This window comes from Ursus americanus, chromosome 11 (genome assembly GCF_024610735.1).
Source record: "Ursus americanus isolate L20-20 chromosome 11, mUrsAme1.1.p, whole genome shotgun sequence".
Taxonomy (NCBI): Eukaryota; Metazoa; Chordata; class Mammalia; order Carnivora; family Ursidae; genus Ursus; species Ursus americanus.
The window spans coordinates 41,269,275-41,295,943 of record NC_142137.1 but is presented as its reverse complement, the minus strand read 5'-3'; the positions used below and the strand labels follow the sequence as shown (position 1 = coordinate 41,295,943).

Below are 26,669 nucleotides of genomic sequence, written 5' to 3'. Positions count from 1 at the left end.
ACTACAGTTGACCCTTGGAGAATGCAGGGGTCAGGGCCCCCGAGCCCTGTGCAGTTAAAAATCTGCATGTAACTTTTGACTCCCCAATAACTTAAGTTCTAATAGTTTACATTGAGTGGATGCCTTACCAATAACATAAACAGTTGATTAACACACATTTTGTATGTTATTTGTATAATATACTGTATTTTTACAATAAAGTAAGCTACAGAAAATGTTATTGAGAAAATTATAAGGAAAAGAATACACATTCACACATTCACCACATTCACAGTCCTGTACTATAAAAAATCCACATGTAAGTGGATCCATGCCATTCAAACCTGTGTTCAAGGGTCAAATGTACTTTTAAGAAATTTTTTTTTATATGTTCTTAGGGGGTCAGAATTTGGGATAATAAGTAAGTTCATCTTATGTCTCTTTCTCCCAAATTACCTGAGTAGAATGTGATTTGACTGTCACGCCTAAGTCTTTGCTAATACCTCATGTAGAGCTGAGCTCAAGGAGCCCTAGAAGGTCAACAAAATCTAATACTGCATCATTTGCATTTCTGACAGCATCAAAGAGTTTTAAGTGAAAACCTCATTAAAAAAAAAAAAAGTTGGGCATATTTTTGGCTTCATTACTTTCTAAATCCTGAAAAAAATTTAAAAATTTCTTTTATAATACATTTACATTATACCTTTGTGTTTATGCTTATTCTTTAAAGGATGGAATGGCCTTGTGTATGTTCATGCAAAACACCTTAACAAGATTTATGAGGTAACGTATCTTTCTTTTTAAAATATGAAATCTAAAAAACAAAAAGAGCTCTTGTTCTGTTTTGCACCAGTTAAAAAATACCTGATTTTCCAATTATATTTATTTTAATGGTGAACTGTTTACTTGTGCTATCAAGGAAAGTCCTTTAATTAAATGTTAGTGAGGTATGCATAGGTATTTAAAAGAAAGGAGAAGGGAGAGATAAAAAGAATTTTAAGACAGCACTTTTCCTAAAGAGAGTTTATTACTAGCTATATTTACGTATAGACTTGGGAAAGATAAATAGTGATTTTAGATCAGAATAAAAACACTGGTCAAGAGAGGACACATAAAGATTCCCTTATATTCAAAATTAGAGTGTATAGTGAAGTGATCTATATCCAAGGAGAGAGAAAAAGAACTATGGATTGGTGAAGGTTTGTACAGATTTTTGAGGAAAATGGATTCACTTTGCATCTAGATGAAGAAAAAAAGGGAAGGAAATTCTTGGCCTATCACTATGCATTTGGGGTTACAAACTGACATGTTTTGGCTAATTAGCTTTCTACCTCTGTATTCCAAATGTAAATAATGTAAAACTTATAAAAACTAAGGCTTCATATTATTTAGCATCCTTACTAGTTGGACATCACTCTGGTTTTGGTGCTTTTCATATCTGAGAGCCTAGAAAGAGTAATGGAATCAAAACATTATTCTAGGGGCACCTGGGTGGCACAGCGGTTGGGCGTCTGCCTTCGGCTCAGGGCGTGATCCCGGCGATCTGGGATCGAGCCCCACATCAGGCTCCTCTGCTATGAGCCTGCTTCTTCCTCTCCCACTCCCCCTGCTTGTGTTCCCTCTCTCGCTGGCTGTCTCTATCTCTGTCGAATAAATAAATAAAATCTTTAAAAAAAAAAAACAACAACATTATTCTAAAGTACTTCTTTTTATTGTTTTAGTTCCTCTTCACCTTCCTTTCCCTATTATACTTGACTCTTTCTTAGATAAATCTTAAAAGGCTTTTTTAATCTTCTTTTTTTGGAAGCAGAATGTGTTAATGAATTTTCCATTGCTTTAGGCGTGCAACTTTGCATTTGGTTAGAACCTACAAAGTACTCCGTGCTTTCAAAGCATCTGGATTTACCTTGTAATACTCACACACTCCTCCAAAGTGGGTCTTTGCAGACAGGAAAGGTGAAGAGATTTATTTTTGCCACAGACCCATTCCTTTATATAGTATTAGTTTATTGACCATTTCAATAGGTAATAAGACTTTTGATAGGAATCTTTATAATAACACAGTTTTGGAGCTCAGTCTGCTCGACCACATTTCCTCCCTTTGGATATAGCCTTAATTTTGCCATCTAACTTGACATCAATAAAAATGGAGTAAGATAAGATCCATTGAATTATTCTTGATTGCCAGTGGCTGAGGTGTTGCAGAAGCTGTATATTATATAAAAAAACATTCATCTATTTGGAAGAAAGTTACAATATCTAGTTAAAAATATATATAATTAGTAATACATAAAAATATACATTAGGTATATATATCATATATAGTATTTATAAAACTTCATATATTTTATATTATTCATATATAAAAATATAGTTAATAGTTTAAAAATAGATGATTCAGGGAGGTAGTTTGTTAAACTTACATAGCATTTAGTATGAATTATTATATCTTAAGAATTATACTGTTTTATTCCTCATGATATACACACTCAGGGTTCCACTATACTTCAAGGTATGTTTGTTATTATAAACATAGTTCAATAATTTTGTTTCTACTGCATCTCAAGTTTTTTTAAAGTAATATTTGTAAATTAATATTGAAATGAAAAATATTAACATCCATTTCTTTCTTTTTTCCTTCAATAAAAAGACTCCCTTTAATAAGTGTTGCGCTGATTCAAGGTTGGGCATTGGGTGGAGGAGCAGAACTTACTACAGCATGTGATTTCAGGTAAGATGAAAATTGCTTTACTCCCTCCACAAATATAATCAACATGCTCAAACTTATTTTTTGCTTGAATATAAACCTTATTTATATTCTTAAACAGGATGTTCAATTAGTGAATATTTTCTTCTTGTCAGTTATTTTATTTTTTTTAAATTTAAATTCAATTAGTTAACATATAATGTATTATTTGTTTTGGGGTACAGGTCTGTGATTCATTAGTCTTCTGTAATATCCAATGCTCATTACAACATACCCTCCCCAATGTCCATCACCTAGTTACCCCATTTGGGTGAGAATTTTTGCATCCATGTTCATCAGGGATATTGGTGTGTAATTCTCCTTTTTGGTGGGGTTTTTGTCTGGTTTTCGGATCAAGGTAATGCTGGCCTCATAGAATGAGTTTGGAAGTTTTCCTTCCATTTCGATTTTTTGAAACAGCTTCAGAAGAATAGGTATTAATTCTCCTTTAAATGTTTGGTAGAATTCCCCTGAGAAGCCATCTGGCCCTGGGCTCTTGTTTTTTGGGAGATTTTTGATTTCTGTTTCAATTTCCTTGCTGGTTATGTGTCTGTTCAGGTTTTCTATTTCTACCTGGTTCAGTTTTGGTAGTTTATACATCTCTAGGAATGCATCCATTTCTTCCAGATTGTCTAATTTGTCAGCATATAGTTGCTCATAATATGTTCTTATAATTGTTTGTATTTCTTTGACGTTGGTTGTGATCTCTCCTCTTTCGTTCATGATTTTATTTATTTGGGTCCTTTTTTTTTTTTTTTTCTTTTGGATAAGTCTGGCCAGGGGTTTATCAATCTTATTGTTTCAAAGTACCAGCTCCTAGTTTTGTTGGTCTGTTCTACTGTTCTTTTGGTTTGTATTTCATTTATTTCTGCTCTGATCTTTATTTTTTCTCTTCTCCTGCTGGGTTTAGGCTTTATTTTCTGTTCGTTCTGTAACTCCTTTAGGTGTAAGGTTAGGTTGTGTATTTGAGACCTTTCTTGTTTCTTGAGAAAGGCTTATAGTTCTATATACTTCCCACTTAGGACTGCCTTTGCTGCATCCCAAAGATTTTGAACAGTAGTGTTTTCCTTTGCATAGAAAGAGGTAGAGAATAGAGAAAACGAGAGAGATTTACTGTCTGCATTAACTATGATCAAAAGGAGCCCTAATTATTCAAAAAGGCATTCCTCAAAGTTGCGTATTTCTTTGTTAGCATAAAAAGTCTGTTTTCATAACAATGATGATCTGAATAGGGGAATTTTGAGAGCAAAAAGAAGATAAGAGCTCTTTATAGTTTCTTGAAATTCCACATTTTAGATGTTAGGCGCATGTCTTTTTGTGACATTTTACTCTTAAGATGTCTGAGATGACAAAAAGGTATTTGGGCTCTCATTGCTTCACACACGGACCACTGCAGCTGCTTCCAGAACAACCTGTCTTTTTCCAGGCTTTCCTCAAAAATAAAATTTATTCTATACACCAACTGATTTACCTTTTCCTTATACTACTTTTAACAAACAGGCATACCTCACAGATGCTCTGTGTTTGGTTCTGGACACCGCAATAAAGCGAATATCACAATAAAGTGAGTCAGATGAAGTTTTTGGTTTCCCAGAGCATATAAAAGTTATGTTTACATTATTTTATAATCCATTAGGTGTGCAGTAGCGTTATGGCTTAAAAATGTACATACCTTAATTTAAAAATACTGTATTGCTAAAAAAATGCTAACCAACCCTGAACTTGCAGTGACTCATAATCTTTTGGTGGTTTTGCCTCGATGGCTGCTTGATGATCAAAGTGGTGGTTGCTAAAAGTTGGGGTGTCTGTGGCAGTTTCTTAAAATAAGACTATAGTCAAGTTTGCTACATCACTTGACTCTTCTTTTCACGAATGATTTCTCATTAGCATGCAAGGCTGTTTGATAGAGGATTTTACCTACAGTAGAACTTCTTTCGAAATTGGAGTCAATCTTCTCCAACCCTGCCGCTGCTTTATCAGCTAAGTTCATGTGATGCTCTAAGTCCTTTGTCGTCATATCAACTATCTTTACAGCCTCTTCACCAGGAGTAGATTCCATCTCAGAAACCATTCTTTTCTTTTCTTTTCTTTTCTTTTCTTTTCTTTTCTTTTCTTTTCTTTTCTTTTCTTTTAAGATTTTATTTATTTGAGAGAGAGAGAGTGAGAGAGAGAGCACAAGCTGGAGGGGAGGAGGAGAAGCAGACTGCCCACTGAGCAGGGAGCTCAGCTTGGGGCTCGATCCCAGGACCCTGGGGTCATGACCTGAGCCACCCAGGTGCCCCTCCGAAACCATTTTCTTTGCTCATCCATAAGAAGCAGCTCTTCATCTATTCAGGTTTGATCATGAGATTGTAGCAATTCAGTCACATCTTTAGGCTCCACTTCCAATTCTAGTTCTCTTGCTAATCCCCCCACATCTGCAGTTACTTCCTCTACTGGAATCTTGAATCTCTTCAAAGTCATCCATGAGGGTTGGAATCAACTTCTTCCAAAACTCCTGTTAATGTTGACATTTTGACCTCTTCCCATGAATCATGAATGTTCTTTATGGCATCTAGAGTGGTGAATGCTTTCCAGGTTTTCAGTTTACTTTGTCATGATCTGTCAGAGGAATCACTATTTATGGCAGCTCTAGACTTATGTATTTCTTAAATAATAAGTCTTAAAAGTCAAAATGGTACCTTGATCCATAGGCTGCAGGTGGATGTTGTGTTAGTAGGTATGAAAACAACATTAATCCCATACATCTCTGTCAGAGCTCTTCGGTGACCAGCTGCATTTATCAATAAGCAGTAATATTTTGAGAGGAATCTTCTTTGAGTAGTGGGTTTCAACCGTGGGTTTAAAATATTCATTAAACTGTGTGGTAAACAGATGTGCCATCAGTAAGGCTTTGTTGCTCCATTTATAGAGCACAGGCAGAGTACGTTTAGTAGATTTAGCATAATTCTTAAGGGCCCTAAGAGTCTTGGAATGGTAAACGAACACTGGCTTCAACTTAGGGTCACCAGCTGCATTAGCCCCTAACGAGTGAGTGAGCCTGTCCTTTGAAGCTTTGAAGCTCTCTAGCTGTAACAGTCCTACATGGCATCATCTTCCAGTAGAAGGCTATTTCATCTGTACTGAAAGTCTGTTTAGTGTGGCACCTTCATTCATTATCTTAGCTAGATCTTCTCATTTGCTGTAGCTTCTACATCAGCGCTTGATGCTTCACTTCGCACTTTTATGCTATAAAGATGACTTCTTTCCTTAAACCTCATGAACCAATCGCTGTTAGCTTTAGACTTTTTTCCTCTGCAGCTTCCTCCCCTCTCTCAGCCTTCCTAGAACTGAAGAGAGTTAGGCCCTTGCTCTGGATTAGGCTTTGGTTTAAGAGAATGCTGTGTTGGTTTGGTCTCTATCCTGACCGCTAGAACTTTATATCAACAATGAGGCTGTTCTGCTTCCTTTTTTTCTTTCTTTTTTTAAAGATTTTATTTATTTATTCAACAGGGAGAGAGACAGCCAGCAAGAGAGGGAACACAAGCAGGGGGAGTGGGAGAGGAAGAAGCAGGCTCCCACTGAGCTCCCAGTGGAGCAAGGAGCCTGATGCGGGGCTCGATCCCAGGACACTGGGATCACGCCCTGAGCTAAAGGCAGACGCTTAATGACTGAGCCACCTAGGCATCTCTGTTTTGCTTTCTTATCATTTGTGTTTTCAGTGGAGTAGCTCTTTTAATTTCCTTCAAGAACTTTTCCTTTGCATTCACAATTTGGCTGACTGGTATCAGAAGCCTAGCCTTTACCTTACCTCAGCTTTTGACATGCCTTTCTTACTAAACTTAATCATTTCTAGCCTTTGATTTAAAGTGAGAGACATGAGACTCTTCCTTTCACTTGAACACTTAGAGGCCATTGCAGGATTATTAATTAGCCTAATTGCAGTTTGTCTCTCAGAGAATAGGGAGGCCCAAGGAGAGGGAGAGAGATGGGGAATGGCCAGTGGCTAGATCAGTCAGATCACACAACATTTATCAGTTAAGTTTGTGGTCTTATATGGGCATGGTTCATGGCACCTCAAAACAGTTAACGGTAGTTACATCACAAATGACTGATCGCAGATTACCATAACCAATATAATATGATGGAAAAGTTTGAAATATTGCAAGAATTACCAAAATGCAACACAGAGAGATGAAGTCAGTGGAGCTGTTGGAAGAACAGAGCTGATAGGCTTGCTGGATGGCAGGTTTATTATAAAGCTGCAATTTGTAAAGATCACAATATCTGCAAAGTGCAATAAAGCAAAGCACAATAAAATGAGGTATGCCTATATATAAATATATATGTGTGTATAAATATGTATATATTTATATACATATTTATATTAAGTAAAAATATGTTCCTAGAAAAATGAAACAAAACCAAGACATACAAATTTCTGGAATTGTAGTGTTTGGCAAATATATAAAAATACATATTTCTAAAATACTGAAAAATATTTTCTCATTTTATTTATATACGTACACAAACACATGTGCATATATATATATATATATATTTTTTTTTTTAACTGGTTGGCTTAGAGTTAATATGCATTTTAAACTTATCACAGCCCAACTTCAAATAATATTATGCTACTTTACATAAAATTCAAGAACACTACAGTATTCTCCTATTTCCTTCTCCTGTCCTCATGCTATTGTTGTCATACATTTTGCTTCCACATATAACTTCACAAATTTTTATGCATTTAAGCACAAGTGAATTTTTAACTTCGTGAATGAAGGTAATGATTTCCTTAACCAGAAACTCTTCTATATTAGATATGTTTTATTATGTGTCATTTGGAACTTACTCAATTACTTGTAAGATAGCTGGACCTCTATTAATATCCAGATGCTATTTTCACATTGCACATTGTTCTTCTAGTTTTTTGAGAATGTAATGAAAGCTATGAACCCTACCTTAGGAAACTTTGCGTGAAATCTCATCCATAGACCCTTGGTTTAGAACCCCTGTTTTCAAAGTAGGTATTTCTACATGTATACTATTTATTTTATCATTACCTTTTTTCTATATTTCTTCTGACTACTGAAGTAATTTTGGTAAGGCCTTAAAATATTTTGGGTTTGTATGTATAAACCAAATGTTGAGTTTACTGGCTTGTTACAAAATGGGAACCCATGTTACCATGATATAGGTCAAGAATGGGAACATCGTCAGCACTCCTGAAGTCTCCTATAAGCCCCTTCTAATTCACAGCCCCCTTATTTCCATCTAGGGGAAACTATTACCCTAAATTTTGTGAGAATTAATTTTTTTCCTTTTGAAAGTACTTACTTCCCTTATTTCCTAAGAAAGGAAATTATCCTATAACTGATATGTTCTATTTTTCTTCTTTTGAGCTCTATATAAATGGCATCATATAGTAATAGAAATAGTATGAGGAAAGATTCACTAAGTTTATTCATGCAAAGTATTAAATTATTTTTCATCTTTTTTATAATTTATGACTCGGGTTCCAATTTATCAATTGAAATATATCACTTTGTGTTCACATAAATATATATATTAAACTAGTTCTGGTGTATAAGACAATTTATAAAGATCCTAGCCTCTTTGAAAACTAGTACTTCTTAATTGGGGAGGAATCTTGTGTACAGTGAAAAATGGTCATTTCATATGACAGTGCCCTCTGCTGTCATCAGTGCAGATTGCATTGGAATACTACATTTGATTATTTGAAGAAGTGGTAATCATTGGCTTTATGGACAATGTGAGACTAAATTTAAAGTGTTCTATGTGTGAAAGGATTAAATACTTTTCTCACTTTATTCTGAAATACAGGTACTTATATATAATTTAAATATATGCTTTTTAATATATTACATATATAAATTTGTATTTAAATATATAATTTAATATATTTAAAGAATATTCTAAGCTATATGTGAATGTGCATTATTACACTTAAAAACCCTCTACATAAAAGTAAGTACAAATTAAACTTTATAGATATCCTCTGGATATCTTTAACGTAGAGTCTCGTGTTCATCTGTAAGCATTTGTAAGACTTTTGCATTATTCTTCGGAGTCATTCCTGATCTGCATTTGGGTAGTTAGGGTTTAGGACAAAAGGCAAAATCACAGGAAAAATAATCAGAAACTACGTATACTTAGTCTTTTAGTACTGCTAACTTGCCTTGCTTGCTATGTTGTTCTCTAAGTGAAGGGAGTGTCGTATATCCTAGGGTCTCATAAAATATGTACTTTATTGCTTATGAGATGTCTGACAGTGCTTGCTCTCATCAGATAGATCAAGTAATAAACCAGATACATTCACCTTGCCATGTTCATTTATGGATCAACTATTGGTATATATATATAGGCCCTCATATTAAATTATATTCAGTTGAGTCACTCATTAAGCATATGTTTAGCACCCATATGTACTAAACACTGCCATTCAAGAAACTTCTATGTCTTGGGATTTTGTTTCATTTCTAGTTTTACTGTATCTTACAAAATTATTGATTTGCAATCGACAAGTTGAAAAACAAATGGTAGAAACTGACCCTTCCCAATAGAAGTTTGAAAAGCACCGTCTTCAGCTGTTGAGCTCTTTTTAACCTACATACCAGAAACAAAAGTTCTTAGAACTTAGGGCCTGATAGAGAGGACCGCATACTGAACTACCTCACTAGCCACAGTTACAAGGAAGTGATAAGTCAATACAACTTACTCTAGCCGATCTTTCCCCCAACTCTATCAGTACCTTGTCAGTTATCTTCCATGACAGATTGCTTTTAATTATTGTTCTGAAAACATCTGCTTGTTCCAAAAGAACACCAAAAGCTTTCATAGCATTCCACTAAAAAGATAACTTTCTTCCTTAGGGATACATGTTGTCCCTTTTTTAGCTTGTTTAACTTTCTTACCTTGGAGAATTGTTGGAATTCACTCAGCTAGGATTTTCATTCCTGCTGCTCTTCCATTTCCCATGGGAAATATTTCAGAAGATGTGAGATACAGTGAATAGGAATATTCCAAAGAAACGAGCTCATGCAGCATTCTAGCTGTCCCCAAACCCTGTAAGCACCAGCTGATCATACATATAATGAAGTAATATTTCAGAATAGTGCAGAAACACTCAGGTGTATTTGGCATATATAGACCCTTATATTAAATTGCATTCAATGGAGTCAAAATTTTCATATAAAATATTCTTAGAGAAAATGGCATTTTAAAAACATGTTTAAGAGCGAAAGACTTACGAATTCAAAATTGGCATTCCTCAGTGCTCAGAATCTAGTCAAACATTAGGTTTCCTTTTTAGTGGTAAAATTGATGTGAGGAAATGAAAAGCTAGAACGGTGATAAAATAATTTTCTTCTAAATTTTTAATCTATCTTAACTAATAAAAATATTTAGAATGAAATATAAATTAAGAAAATACTTACTTATTAGTTTTCTATTGCAGCCATAACAAATTGCCACAAATTTAGTGGCTTAAAACAGCATCAGTTTATCTCACAACTGTGTAGGCCTGAAGTCCAGCTGGGCTCAGCTGGTTTCTCTAAACCTGGTCACAAAAGGCCAAAAAAGGTATGTTGGCTGGACTGGACTCAGGGAGAAACCACTTCCAGGCTCATCCCAATTGCAACTGGCAGATTTCAGTTCTATGCACTTGCAGGACTGAGGTCGCTGTTTTCCTTACTATCAGCTGGGAACCAGTCTTTGCTTGTGGAGGATATCTGCATTCCTTGTCATGTTTTCCATATGGCCCAATGGTGGGTTGAGTTTTTCTCATTTACCTTTCTGCTACATCTCTGTAACTCCATCTGGAGAAAGTTCTCTGCTTTTAAGAGCTCGTGTGGTTAAACTGGGTTCACTCAGATAACCTCCCTATTTTAATGTATGTAATCTTAATTACATCTGCAAAGTCTCTTTTCTTACATGAAGTACACATGCTGTACAGGTTCCAGGGATTAGGGCGTGGACATCTTTGTGGGAGCATTCTGCCTACAGCATATAGGCTTGGCATAGAGAATAGAGTTGTCACCTTTCACCTATTTGAGCACTAATGAAAATTGGTAACTTTGTTATTGTAAGTTACCTTTGTAAACTATTTTTATTTTTGTTTAACTTTTATTTAGATATTTTCTGGAAAACAATAATAGTTCCTATATACGTCAAATTGATAAAGGTTCACTTATACAGACACTATTTTTTTTTAAAGATCTTATTTATTTGAGAGAGAGCAGGGTGAGAGAGCACAAGTGGAGTGGAATGGGGGGAGGGGCAGAGGGAGAGGGAGAGGCAGACTCCCCACTGAGCAGGGAGCCCCACGCACACTCGAAGACTCGATCCCAGGACCCTGGGATCGTGACCTGAGCTGAAGGCAGATGCTTAACTGACCGAGCCACCCAGGCGCCCCATATTTTAAGAGTAATTATAATATGGTTTCTTAGATTGGTTTTAAGCTCAAGATTCCAGAATGTGCTTTAGGAGGTACTTAGAACACTCATTCCTTTATTCCACTTTCTGTCTTATTCCGTATCATTCAAAAATGGGGGTGGGGGAGGAGAGAGAGAAAAGAAAAATCTCTTGAAACTACCCTAGAAAAGAGAAAATGACAGACTCAGACTGCTTGGCTTTTAGCATCAATTTTTGGCAAGGAAAATCATGTAAATATTTTAATGACATTTCTAATATTTAATTTTTTATTACTGAATTTGGTACAAGACAAACTAGAATTGCATTTTTTTTGTTTGGAAATAATTACAAACTTATAAAAAATTTCAGTATGATACAAAGAATTTTCCTATAACATTCACTTAGATTCACTGGTTTTTAACATTTTGATATTTTGTTTTTATTTTCTCTCATATATGTGTATGTATATCTATATATGTATGTGTATGTATTTTTTCTGAGAAATTTTTTTTTTTTAAGATTTTATTTTTATTGGGGCGCCTGGGTGGCACAGCGGTTAAGCGTCTGCCTTCGGCTCAGGGCGTGATCCTGGCGTTATGGGATCGAGCCCCACATCAGGCTCCTCTGCTATGAGCCTGCTTCTTCCTCTCCCACTCCCCCTGTTTGTGTTCCCTCTCTCTCTCTCTCTCTTTCTCTCTCTCTCTCTCTCTCTCTCTCTCTCGCTGGCTGTCTCTATCTCTGTTGAATGAATAAATAAAATCTTAAAAAAAAAGATTTTATTTTATTTGACAGAGAGAGACAGTGAGAGAGGGAACACAAGCAAGGGGAGTGGGAGAGGGAGAAGCAGGCTTCCCGCCAAGCAGGGAGCTGGATGCGGGGCTCAATCCCACAACCCCAGGATCACGCCCCGGGCCTAAGGCAGACACTTAACTACTGAGCCACCCAGGCGCCCCCTGGGCGTGATTTTAACTGTACTTCCTCAAAGTCTTCCATTTCCCTGTCCTGTTTTATATGGATATATTAAGCCTCCTCGTTATAGCTTTGTGCCCATGACCTTGCAACAGCAGCAGGAAATAATTTTTGAATTTGGTCTGTGTTTCTGTACTTAAAGATAATTTCAAGGAGGCAGTATTCTCTGTCTCTGAGTAATCCCATTGGTGTGGCTTTCTTTCACTCCTTGTTAATTTTGTAATTTGGGGGAGGATGTGTGGAAGGATTAGGAATCATTCGGCAGCAATCTTCTAGATGAATGCCTGAAATTTTAGTTTTTAAAACTTAGCAGATTTATCAGTGAAGTTTTCCAAACATTTAAGAAAGAAATAACATCAATCTTATATACACTTATTGAATAGAAAAGTTATACTTCCCAGCTCTTTTAATGAGTATAATATTTATTCCAAAACCTAGAAATGACATTATAAGAAAGCAAATTATACACCAATCCCATAAATTTAAAAATTCTTAACAAAATATTAACAAATTTAATCTAATGATAAAAATGATAATACATTATGACTACAAGGGGCTTATTCCAGAAATTGAAGGTTGGTTTAACATTAGAAAACTAAATAGGGGCACCTGGGTGCCCCAGTGGTTAAGCATCTGCCTTTGGCTCAGGTCATGATCCCAGGGTCCTGGGATAGAGCCTGCATCAGGCTCCCTGCTCGGTGGGAAGCCTGCTTCTCTCTCTCCCACTCCCCTTGCTTGTGTTCCCTCTCTTGCTGTCTCTCTCTCTGTCAAATAAATAACTAAAATCTTAAAAAAAACACACACAATTAGAGTAATACACCATATTAACAAAAAAGGGAGACAGATTATTACAATCTGATAGATGTAGAAAAAGCGTTTGACAAAATTCAACATCCATTCGTGATAGAAACTCTTAACACATTTGGAAGGAACTTTCTTAGTCTAATAGAGAACATTTACAAAAATCCTACAGCAAACCTCTCATAAGGATAAAAATATTGAAAGCTTTTCCTCTGACATCAGGAACAAGGAGAGTGCTATCACCACTTCTGGTCATAATTATACTAGCTATACTAGACAGTTCAGTAAGGCAAGATTAAAGAAGTTATAAGGATTGGATTAAAGAAATAAAACCTTATTATTCACATATGACATCATTGTGATCCAAAAGAATATATATAGTTAATCTTTTAGAATTAATAAGTGAATTTTGTAAGTTTGCTGTCCGTGAGGTTAATAAAAGTCAATAGCATTTCTGTAGTCCAGCAGCAAGCAAATAAATACCAAAATTTAAACAATACCATTAAGAGTAGCATTCGAAAAAAAATAACCTAACACCTAGGAACAAATCAAAAGGCATGTCAGAATTTTACACTGAGAGCTGGAAAATAATAGAGAAAGTAAAGAATGCCTAAATAAATGGTGAAATAGAAATATACCATGTCCATGGAATAAAAGACTCAATATTGTAAAGATTGACCTTTCCCCCCAAATAATCCAAAGATTCAATGTAGTTCCAATAAAAATCCCAGAAGGTTGGTATGTGTGTGTGTGTGTGCGCGAATCAACAGTCTCTAAAATTCGTAAGGAAATGCAGAGTACTGAGAAGAACTAAGGAAGTCACAGAGAGAAAAGTTAGAAGGTTTATACTACCAGATAGCAAACCTGTTATAAAACTAAAGTAATTTAAACATATGCTTTTCGTACATACAAGGGTAGAAAAAATTGACCAACAGAGTTTAGAAACAGATCCAAAACACATGGTTGTTTAAGACAAATGTGACACTGTTAGTGCATTAGGAAAGAATGGTCTCTTTAGTAAGTCTATGTGTATGTGTAAAATCAATTCAAGATGAATTGCAGATATAAAAGTGAAAGGTAAAACAGTGAAGCTGTTTGAAAGAAAACAGGAGAATATCTTTGTGGTCTTAAAGTAGTCAAAGATTTCTAAAACAGGACACAATAATCACTAACCGTAAAGAAGAAGGTTGATAAATTAGACTATATTAAAGTTCATAACTTCTATCAAAAACATAACTAAAAGAATGAAAATGCAACCCACAGAGGGAGAGAAGATTCTCAATATTTATATCTGACAAAAGACATAGTTAGAATATATAAAGAACTCCTTTAAAGCAGTAAGACAGGCAACCCAGTTAAAATAAAGGAAGCAGAAAACTCTAACTTTTCAGAGGATATCTAAATGGCAAAAAAAAAAAAAGGTTAGAAAGCACTGAATTTCATTAGCCATTAAGGAAATGCAAATTAAAATCACACCTTTTTATTATACTGCCACAAGAAAAGCTAAGATGAAAAAGAATATATCAAGTGTTAGCAAGGGTGTGAAGCAGCTGCACCTTTCAGAAAGTACTGATGGGAGTGTAAGTTGGTACAGTGGAAAATGCCCAGTATCTACTAACATAGAATGTCACGTACCCAAAGACACGGTAATTCTATTCCTATGTGTCTGTGTTTGACAGAGTAATGGCCTTACAAGCCCTGGAACCTGTGAACATGTTACGTTATATGGCAGGGGGGAATTAGGTTGCAGATGGATGTAAGATTGCTACTCAGCTGACTTTAAAACAGGGGGAGTATCCTGGTGGGTAGACCCAGTGTAACCACAAGGTCCTAAAATGCTATCAAGGGACACTGAAAAGCTCAGAGTCAGAAAAGGAGGGTTAGTGATAGAAGCAAGATCAGAGTTGATGCAGTGTGAGAAGGATGTAACCAATCAGTGCAGACTTTGAAGATGGAGGAGCGTGGCCATGGGCCAAGAATTGTGGTCAGGCTTTAGAAGCTGGAAAAGGTAAGGAAATGGACTCTCCCCTGGAGCCTCCAGAAAGGAATGCAACCCTACTGAAATCTTGATTTTAAACTAGTGAGTCTTTTGTTGGACTTTGTAACGTACAAAACTGTAATAGAAAGCGGGAGGCATCACAGTTCTGGACTTCAAGCTCTATTACAAAGCTGTAATCATCAAGGCAGTACGGTACTAGCACAAAAACAGATACACAGATCAATGGAACAGAATAGAGAACCCAGAAATGGACCCTCCACTCTATGGTCAACTGATCTTCAACAAAGCAGGAAAGAATATCCAATGGAAAAAAGTCTCTTCAACAAATGGTGTTGGGAAAATTGGACAGCCACATGCAGAAGAATGAAACTGGACCACTTTCCTACACCATCCACAAAAATAAATTCAAAATGGATGAAAGACCTAAACGTGAGACAGGAATCCATCAAAATCCTTGAGGAGAACACAGGCAGCAACTTCTTCGTCCTCAGCCACAGCAACTTCTTGCTAGACATGTCTCCAAAGGCAAGGGAAACAAAAGCAAAAATGAACTACTGGGACTTCATCAGGATAAAAAGCTTTGGACAGCAAAGGAAACAATCAATAAAACTATATGGAATGGGAGAAGATATTCACAAATGACACATTAGATAAAGGGCTAGTATTCAAAATCTATAAAGAACTTATCAAACTCAACACCCAAAAAACAAAAGATCCAGTTAAGAGATGGGCAGAAGACATGAACAGAAATTTCTCCAAAGAAGACATACAAATGGCCAACAGACACACGAAAAAATGCTCCATATCACTCAGCATCAGGGAAATAGAAATCTAAAACCACAATGAGGTACCATCTCACACCAGTCAGAATGGCTAAAATGAACAAGTCAGGAAACAACAGGTGTTAGTGAGGTTGGGGAGAAAGGGAAACCCTCTTGCACTGTTGGTGGGAATGCGAGCTGATGCAGCTACTCTGGAAAATAGCATGGAGGTTCCTCAAATGTTAAAAGTAGAAATACCCTGCGACCCAGCAATTATATTAACTAGGTATTTCTCCAAAGGATACAAAAAAAGTGATTCGAAGGGACACATGACCCATTTTTAGAGGAGCAATGTCCACAATAGCCAAAGTATGGAAAGAGCCCAGATGTCCATTGACAGATGAATGAATAAAGATGTGGGATGCGAATATTACTGAACCATTAAAAAGAATGAAATCTTGCCATTTGCAACAACGTGGAATTGAACTAGAGGGTATTATGCTAAGCAAAATAAGTCCGTCCGAGAAAGACAAATACCATATGATTTCACTCATGTGGAATTTAAGAAACAACAGATGAACATAGGGGAAGGGAAGGAAAAATAAGATAAAAACAGAGAGGGAGGCAAACCATAAGAGACTATTAGCTCTAGGAAACAAACTGAGGGTTGCTGGAGGGAAGAGGGGTGCGTGGATGGGGTAACTGGGTGAGGGGCATTAAGGAGAGCACTTGATGTAACACGCACTGCGTGTTATTGCAACAGATGAAGCACTACATTCTACCCCTGAAACCAATACTGTATGTTAACTAAATTGAATTTAAATAATAATAAAAAACCTTAATATAGCATAAATTCAGTAGAAATGCATACAGATGTTCATCTACAGACAGGTGCTAGAATGTTCATAGCAGCACGATTCATAATAGCTAAAAACAGGAAACAACCCTAAAGGTCCTTCAGCAGTGGAAGTGATAAATCAGAGTAGACAGGGTTAACTGAATTATCTTAATGGTTCATGTCATCACACTATGATAGTCTGATGAATTCATTTTCAATATAGAAATTACCTGCCAAATATTGAACAATTTAAGACTAGTGTGGGCAGTCAGGGTACAGAGTCTTTTGTGATACTGGACATAAACTGAAATATTATTACTTCATGCAGAAATGTACTATTTGATTATAGAATATTTATTAAAAGTTAAATCATACATGGAAATGATTCTCCTAACTTCAGGATATTAGCTGCCACTGGAGAGAGAAGTCAGGAAGAGAAGGAAAAGGGATGAGAATAGAGTCCAGAAATAAATGTGGCAAAATGTTAACATCTATAAAATATGGGTAGTGGGTACATTTGTATGTTATTTTTTGTGTATTTGAAATATTTTATAATTAGGAAAGTTCTTAACAGAATACATTATTTCCACCAACTATGATACTGAAATATTTTATAATTAGGAAAGTTCTTAACAGAATACATTAATTCCACCAACTATGATACTTACCTTTTTTTCATATTCAGTCAGGCCTTACTTAGATTTCTATACCCGTGTTGTTCTTTAAAATGACAGCACAGCAGGGACCAATCATGCCTTTATTTTCTGGTTTTACTAAGTTAATATTGGAGGAAAAAAGTCTTGTTTGAGGTTCTGGAACTATGCAGGTCTAGGGTCTACACTTAACGAAATCTGGATTCCTCAACAGGTGTTAGAGTGCTTTTAACATTCACCTAAGAGTAATAATGCTATGGTTCCAGCAAATTCTCATTTTTTCTGCCTAATGGAGATTGCTTTTCCCATGAAGTCTTTACTTACTAACAACTAAAACAATAGAACAAAAAGAATCCTTAAATAGCCAGAAATTATCTAGAAGGTGAAAGGTGAAAAGGGGGTGACAGGGGTAGTGGGAGCTAGTGAGAGCTTCCGTTACGCTTTTAGGTGATGTGGTAGACAGAATATTGGCCCCCCAAAGATGTCTGCTCACATTCTGTTCTTCCTCAGAACTTGTTATAAGTTAACCCTGGAAAAACACTGGTTTATACTACATGGGTCCACTTACACCCAGATTTTTTACAGTACTGTAAATGTATTTACTCTTCCTTATGGTTTTCTTAATATTTTCTTGTCTCTAGCTTACTTCTTTGTAAAAATATAGTATATGATACATATACAAAATATTGTTAATCGACTGTGTTGAGGGGGGCACCCATGCGTGGGGTCAATGCCCCTAACGCCCATGTTGTTCAAGGGTCAACTGTATTAACTTTTTGGCAAAAGGGATCTTGCCAATGTAATTAAGGTTCTGAAGTTGAAAACAGGGAGATCATCCTGGATTATCTGGGTGGACCCAATCTAATCACATGAGCATTTAAGAAATAAAGACATGAGGCAGAATGGGAAGTGAGAGAGATTACAGGCATGCGAAGGCTTCCAAGATGGAGAAAGGGACCTGGAACCAAGAAATGCAAGTGGCCTTTTGAAGATAACAACCCCCCAGTTGAAAGCCAGCCCAGAAACAGGGACCTCGTTCTAAAATCGCATGGAACTTCCTTCTGCCAACAATCTGAAAAAGCTTGGAGTGGATTGATCCCTAGAGATCCCACAAAGGGAAGAAGTCTTGCAGTATATTTGAATATACTTGAAAACATGAATTTAATAAGTATAAAATATTCCGTCAGTATGGATGTACTAAAGTATCCTCCTTTGGTTGTTTCCAGTTTTTCTCTATTTTGATTAATTTCTCTATTTTGATTTCTTTATTATGAATTAATGCTGTGATAACTAACTTATATAAGACTTTACCACATTTCAGATTATTTCCTTAGAATAAATCCTGTAAGTAGTTAAAGTACTTAATCAAAGGATGTGGAAATGTTCAAAGTTTTTCATACATACTGCCAAGTTATCCTTCAGGAAAGATTCTGCCACTTTATACTAATACCAGCAGTAGACGAGTATCTATTTGAGAACATTTTAATGAGTATAATCTTTTATTTTATTATTTTTTTAAAAGATTTTTATTTATTCGACAGAGATAGAGACAGCCAGTGAGAGAGGGAACACAAGCAGGGGAGTGGGAGAGGAAGAAGCAGGCTCATAGCGGAACAGCCTGATGTGGGGCTCGATCCCATAACACCGGGATCATGCCCTGAGCCGAAGGCAGACGCTTAACCGCTGTGCCACCCAGGCGCCCCGAGTATAATCTTTTAAAACCACTTTTCTAATTTTTATCACCAAAAATTAAATTTTAATTTGCATTTTTAAAGGTTTTTGGTAACATATACATTTTTATGTTCATTGTGTGTGTGTGTGTGTGTGTGTTTGTGTGTGTGTGTGAATTGTCTGCATTTTCTTTTCCTGTTTCTCTTTGGAAGATCAAGGATTTAGCTGTTTATGCACAGGATGAAAAACACATTTTTATTCCTCCATCACCCTAGTGAAATAAGATTCTCAACTATGCAGTTTAGAGTCTGCCTGTCTAATTTGTTTCCATTCTCTAACGTTTTCATGAATCTAAATAATAACCCTTAGCCCCAGGTATTAGCATTTCCAGCTGCTACCCAAGGTATATGACAAAGAAAGGGGGCTGTAAGCATGCTTATCCCAAGGGAGCTACTGTAGGTAGCCCTTTTCTTCTAATATGAACTTTATTTGTAAATAAAACACAAAATATCTATATATAACATACACTTGCACAGAGACAAATGTGCACATTTGTGTGTGCGCGCACACACACACACCCCAGGTCTCAGAGTAATTAAAAAGCAAATTTCACTTCTGATGTGGCAGAGCCTGTTCTCTGAACATGAGATGTCCACCTCGGGAAGCAATCACATTGCCTATGTTGGCTCGTTTTGTAGTTACCACCATATTATGTGTAATTCTTACTTTAGAGCCTATAATATCAAGAAAATTCACCTCTGAGCAGGCTTACCCACTGTATATTAAAATCAGAGTTGACAGCCCAAAATATTTTCCTGTCTGCTCTTCCCTCACTCAACCATCACCCGCCCTCCGTACACAAATACAAAAGTTCACTCATTCAACCGTGTACTTCCTCACTCCCGCAGTCTCTGCATAAAATAACTGGAGCCCCATGAGGCCAATCACTTAAGAGTAGAAAATCTACTCAGAGTAGATTATGGGGAGATTATGGAGAGTATGTATGGGTTCTTGCCTTCTCTTCTTCATAGTTTGTCATGGGGTGTGATGTCAGGTAGAAAGCAGGAGGGAGAAGGTGCCAGGAAAGTACATATGCAAACACATCAGTGCTGACTTTCAAGCATGATTTAAAGTATTGTTTGGAATCAGAGATGCTCTTGCTAATTATATACTTTTTCTGTAACCTATTTCCCTCATGTCACCACAATTTGTTTTGTTGTCTTTGGCTCATAACATGCACTGTAAAAGGACTAGCAGTTGCCGGCCCTAGGCTAAAGTTTATTTAAATCAATGATTCTCAACTTTAGTTTCATGACATTGTATTACTTAATTTGTAACATGAATGCTTTCTTTAAAATTTAAAAACATTTATGCTTTTACTTACATTACACAGTCTTCCTTAAGTTAGATATATGTCTAATTTTTTAAAAAATTATTTATTTATTTATTTGTCAAAGAGAGAAAGCCCACAAGCAGGGGAGCAGCAGGCAGAGGGAGAAGCAAGGAGCCTGCTCAGCAAGGAGCCCAATGCAGGACTCGATCCCAGGACCCTGGGATCATGCATGACCTGAGCCGAAGGCAAATGTTTAACTGACTGAGCCACCCAGGCGTCCCATATGTTCGTTTTAAATCAACTTAGAATCTTTTGTTTCAGCCTTATCTATAGAACCGGGTATTATTTCTACCTTTATGTGTAAATAAAAATTGTATATATTTTGTAGTCTCTCTTAACAGACATTGAGGAAGGGTAGTATACTGTTATTTGCTGGGCTTCCCAGTGTAAGAACTCTTTTACTTTCAGTACTTTAGGGATCAAGTCATTTTAGTCGGGGAAACAACTTTATGCTGCTTTTCTAGCAGAAACACTACTGTTAACTTGTAGTGACCCACCTATCAATGCAACCAACTTCATACAAGCTAGTACACAGTTTAATTTTGTGAGGCTACAAAACATATACAACTTTTATATTCCAAATTAAAGTATAATACTGTGCTCCACTATGGATGTGGCTGAGGCAGATTTCACAGACTTTCTTTTTTAAACATACACAAATGCAATCCCTCTAAGATTTCTTCTATTTAAATGAATTGTGGCCAATATATTTTAAGCACCTTTCATATATTAATTCCTTTAATATTCATAATTCTCTGGCATAAGTGCTATTATATCTACTTTATAAACAAGCATGCTGAAGCCCCGGGATGTTAAGTAGTTTAATCTTCCTCATCCTCTTTATACCGTGTGTCTTTTTCTTTGCTGTATTTTACAGGGTGTAGTACGCAGCCTGTCTATTGGCAGAGCCAGGCAGTCTGGTTCAAGTCTGTGCACTTCCCATCAAAGCCTTACTGTCTCCCAACATAATTATTTCTCAATTTTTTACAACTGAGTTCAGTAAAAGTACTTTTACTTAAAAATAACCTTTTATAAGTTTTACTAAAACGCTTCCTTTTTAAGTAAAACTTGATACTTGTTTTAAAATTGCTTTTCTTGGGGGTGCCTGGGTGGCCAGTGGTTGAGGGTCTGACTCTTGGTTTCGGCTCAAGTCATAATCTCCGGTTGTGAGATCAAGTCCAGCCTCAGGCTCCATGCTCATCAGAGAGTCCGCTTGAGATTCTCTCTCCTCCTCCCTCAGCCCCTCCCCCTGCTTGCGTGAGCGCGTGCTCTCTCTCTCTAATAAATAAGATCTTTAAAAGTAGTTTTTCTTGAATACATTTGTTCAAAGACTTGTAACTTGGGGTGCCTGGGTGGCTCAGTCGTTAAGCATCTGCCTTTGGCTCAGAGCGTGATTCCGGAGTCCTGGGATCGAGCCCCGCATCAGGCTCCTCCGCTGGGAGCCTGCTTCTTCCTCTCCCACTCCCCCTGCTTGTGTTCCCTCTCTTGCTGGCTGTCTCTCTCTCTCTGTCAAATAAACAAATAAAATTAAAAAAAAAAAAAAAAAAAAGACCTGTAACTTATAGCTAACTTTTTAGAAAGTACTAGCACACCAAAGAGTCCTTTCAGGTATCATCACTGACTTTGCAACACTTGTCGAATGACTTTTTCTTTTTACGGGTAGTTTACTGTTGCATCCACCCAGTAAGGAGGAGTGTATCGACACTTGATTCATTTCCTCATCCCCTCTCTACCACAGTGTCACAAGAGATTTTAAACATTGCCAATAATAATTATACTGGTAAGAAAATACTTGTAATTCTTTTACTTGTCAAAATAAGGGAGCTTAATGTCATCTTATAAATTGAGTTTACTGTTAAGTCTTCAGAATGTTAAGATTTAGGTCTTCCAGTTTTCCGTACAGATTATCGCTTGCAATAAATTACATTACAGGTGGTATAACTGCATCTAAATTCTAGAAGTAATTAGTGTACAATCTTGTAAGGTCTATCGGGAAGCTGTTTCTATTTTTGGATATTGGACATTTTCTTTGTAGATTATGGTTACCAACATTTAAAATTTTATATTTAAACTTTAATTTTTAGATTGAGTTTTGTGAAAGGTAATCTGAACGTTCCGTATTTCTCTCATCGTTAAACTACCTTGTGTTCTTTTGTCATTAATACATTTTTTGGTAGTATTTGCTAATTGTATGTGTATCAGTACACAAACACACCCTAGGCATGATATATAAAAAAATGGATGTCAGAGTTTGATCACAACAGGTAGTGTTTACGAAGATTCCCTCAGGATTTGTTGGAGTTGTAAAATATAATTCCAAAAAGCATACTTGACCTTGTAAAGTGTGGCAGAGGAAAAATAGTACATGGTATAGAAATAGATTCTTCTTTAGAAGCAGAGAATTCCAAATAGAAGCGTGCTTACATAGATAACAACTTCCGTTGTCATAAGCTCATCTACATTATCCCAACATCTTGGGCTTCAACCAACTTTTTTTATATGTTCAGCTGATTCTAAGTGAATGTACTTTTGACAATCCTTTTCTGTACTGTAGGCATAGCTCTGAGCCAACGTGACACACTGAATTTACGCTGTGAAAAGTTTCATTGAATTGTGTTCAGTATTAACAGTATTCCTATCTCCAAGACTTAGACATTATTTCTTAATTTCTATTCCACTTTCTTAATTTTTTTTAAAAGATTTTATTTATTTATTTGACAGAGAGACAGCCAGCGAGAGAGGGAACACAAGCAGGGGGAGTGGGAGAGGAAGAAGCAGGCTCCTAGTGGAGGAGCCTGATGTGGGTGGGACTCGATCCCAGAATGCTGGGATCATGCCCTGAGCTGAAGGCAGATGCTTAATGACTGAGCCACACAGGTGCCCCCCACTTTAATTTTTGACATTGTTTTCTGTTTGTTATATAACAGGGAGTACTCCTCTCACAATTTGGGGCTAGATTGGATTCTTAGATGATTTGTTTTTCTTCCTTTCCACTTAAATTTATTGAAAACTACTGTTTTCATGGCTATTCGCCTCTAAAATCAATTGTTCATAATTGAGGCAGATTTTCTCTTGTAGGAGTTCACAGCTGTGAAGAGAAAGTTCTCTTTCCCAGTGGGTTAATAAATAGGCTTTTGTGAGAATTTACTGGAATATTTTTCTTGACTAAAGAGTCAGAGACTAAGAGTCTGTTGTTCTTGGTGCTAATAGAACCCAAACACCTGCAGCTGAGTATTTACACTTCGGAAAGCAGAATGAATGTAAGGCCGCCCTTTGCATAGTGTATAGTTTGACAGCTATAATTTTTCTTAAAAAATTAAAATTCAGACATGACCTTTGTTCCAAATTAGAGGTTTTGACAGTGAAAGCTCACTGAAGTGTGCAGTCAAAATAAAACTCACAGGCAGTATTTTGTACACAGGGTAGCTTTGTGCATTCTGTTAATAGTATATGGATATTTAGCAAATACGAAGTCTTTTACTATGTCCACTGATTTCTTTGTGTTAACACTCCCCTTTCTTGTTCCACTTTGCTTCTTAATCACCCTATTCACAAAAACCTTGTTTGGGGAAAATGCATACCTGCTATAGGATATCATTATTTTTAGTCCCACCCATACCACTGTCAGCTTTCTTAATGGCATCCCTGTTTCCATCCTAGTCTCGCTGTTACGTGTATTGTGAGGTTAAGAGCACACATAATAAGCTAACCTTCCTGGGTTTAAGTTCTGGCGCTGCTATAGTGGCATGACCTTGAGTGAGCCATTTATTTAGTCTCTGTGGCTTCAGTTTCCCTCTGTAAAATGGGGATATTACGATACCTCATATGCTTGTTCTGAGGACTAGTTAACACTAGTTAACACCCCCAACACACATCTCATTCTCTAGTCCCTCGTCCCATTTTTTCTATAGCACTTACACCACTGGTCCTGTATTGTTCAGTGTCTTTTTCTCCTATCAGGAATGTCAACTGAGCACAGGGTTTTATTTTGGTCATTCCTGTAATTCCACACCTAGATAACCTGGCATAGATAGTGCTTAGTAAATATTTCCTTGAAGATGTACAGATCCTGGGTTAAGAACCAATTTTTTCCTGATAACTATGGACCTTAACTTTACTATGCATTTTTTTTTTCACAGTATGACCCCAACATTTCCTACTCCCATATTTTCACTTAATCCAGATTTTCTCATTAGACCACGACTCACTTTAGAGAGATGATTTGGGTTTTTAGAAATAAACATGAAATAAAAACTGAATTCTTATTTTCCGAAGCAAAGGATAAGCAAGCACAATAAAAATGCTGATACTGTTTTCAAAGGTAAATATTAAGGACTGTGTAGTAAAACTGAATTGTGTACTTAGCCAGATTCTTTGAAGTTTCACAAATCTACCTATAAAGATCTATGGAGATTTCAGAGTAGATAATGAATGAGTAGTACTTTATGACTAAAGCATATATACTTAAGTTTTTTCTTTTCTCTTTTGCAGATTAATGACTGCAGAGAGTGAGATCAGATTTGTCCACAAAGAGATGGGTATAATACCAGGCTGGGGCGGTGCTACCCGACTGGTTGAAATCATTGGCAGTAGGCAGGCTCTCAAAGTGTTAAGTGGGGCCCTCAAACTGGATTCAAAAAAAGCTTTAAGCATAGGAATGGCTGAAGAGGTCTTGCAGTCCACAGGTGAAACTGAATGTCTAGGAGAGGCACAGGAGTGGCTAATGCAGTTTATCAGAGGGCCACCGGAAGTAATCAGAGCTTTGAAAAGATGTGTTTCTTCAGGCAAAGAACTTTGTTTAGAGGAGGCATTACAGACTGAAAAAGATCTTCTAGGAACAGTTTGGGGTGGACCTGCAAATAAAGAAGCTATTGCTAGGAAAGGAAAATTTAAGAAGTAGTTTAAAAAAATACGATGTACTAAGAGTAAAACTCCAGTGATTAACATTTATAAAAGTTAAATACCAGAATTACTTTGAAGGTTACACTAGTATTTGATTTGTATTTAATCATTTTTTGAATAGCTGAACTCCTTGACCTAGTTTTCAGTGTATTTGGGTAATTATCAAGTAATCTGAAACATTTAGCTAAAATACACAACACTTTTGGCTTAAAACTTATCAATTCCCACAGTAGTTCTTACCCTACGACCAAAGACCAGTTTTTAAAAGGAAAAACATTTCCACAAAACCTATTCCTGGGTTATTTTTCATAGTATGTGTTCTGTCTACCCGGAAATTACAAAAATAACTTAATGAAACTTGCACTAAAGAGCAAAAGTGGAGAAGAGGGGTCAGGGACAAGATAAGAAAAGGTATGATCAATCATTTTCTTCTGCTCTGAGCAGCTGGGAGGTAAAGATTTGGGGAGGGAGTGCCTGGCTGGGTTAGTTGCTGGAGCATGGGACTCTTGATCTTCGAGTTGTGAGTTCAAACCTCCCATTGGGTGTAGAGATTACTTAAAAATAAAAAAATAAAAAATCTTAAAAAAAAATTGGTGAATGGCGCTTTATTTTTTTATGATTCTTATTTTAAATAAAAATGCTTCCCACTTTACCCTCCAACAAATTTGGAGCCTTAATAATTAGTTTTCTATTTTAAATTCTCTACTGAACAATAGCCATCACGTGGAAGGTCTACTGACTACAAAACTGGCCATTATGTGTATGCCCTGGGATTTCCGAACTGATAGTAAGTACTACTGTTTACATAGTAATAAAATTTAACTTTACATCGAAACTTCTCAAGAAGTCAAAGGGACTCATGAAGCATCCTGTAACATTTGCATTATATACCAGATTTCTATTTTTTTCTGAAAAGTAGCTAACCTTTTTCATTTACTAGCTATATTTTGAAAGTAGACTTAATACAGATGCACAACTCAAACTTTTATGATCCTCTCTACAATATAGGCTTTAAAAAACATGTAAGTCAAAGAATTAACTCCCAATTCTAACCTATCACAACAAGAGATAAAAGATAATTTCGAAGTAGTGACAGTTTTTATTTGCTGTGGTAACATTCAATTCACATTTGAAAAACATATTAAAAATAACTTGCATATGCTTCAACACGATCCTACCGTTTTGAGTTAAAATATATTAAGACAAATTCACATTATCATTTTTTAGAACCAAATTCTGGATTACCAAGTTAACCCAAGACTTCCTATTTTGCCACAGATTCTACATTTTCTGTAAAGAACATTTGTGCCTACTGATGCTGTTTACAAATAAGCCTACCATTTAATTCATTAGTGTCAGGCCACTAATGAAGACTGGCAATGGAAATCTAAAATATGTATGGTCTCTATCGGTTATGTAAGAAATTTAAGTCTCATCACTTTAGGTTTATTTCCATACATACTCATGCCGTGCAATTGCTTGTAGATGGTCTATTCTCTGAAAAAACCCACTTTCCTGAGCAAGTGACTAAGCTGAGTA

The 26,669-nt window shown here is 36.3% G+C and overlaps 1 protein-coding gene across 5 annotated transcripts in view; it reads left to right on the top strand.

The window, feature by feature from the left end:
* The window catches only part of ECHDC1 (ethylmalonyl-CoA decarboxylase 1), a 69,593-nt gene extending 43,882 nt beyond the window's left edge, over nt 1-25,711 (top strand). For 3 of the 5 annotated variants that reach the window (XM_045805593.2, XM_087865472.1, XM_087865471.1), the window contains exons 4-6: nt 710-762; nt 2,630-2,710; nt 24,720-25,711. In XM_045805593.2, coding sequence (XP_045661549.1) covers nt 710-762; nt 2,630-2,710; nt 24,720-25,128 — 543 coding nt within the window. In that variant the 3' untranslated portion in view covers nt 25,129-25,711. The remainder of the gene's footprint in view (nt 1-709; nt 763-2,629; nt 2,711-24,719) is intronic. The other 2 variants (XM_045805592.2, XM_045805594.2) reach the window with 2 other exon arrangements.
* Nucleotides 25,712-26,669: the final 958 nt, after the last annotated feature.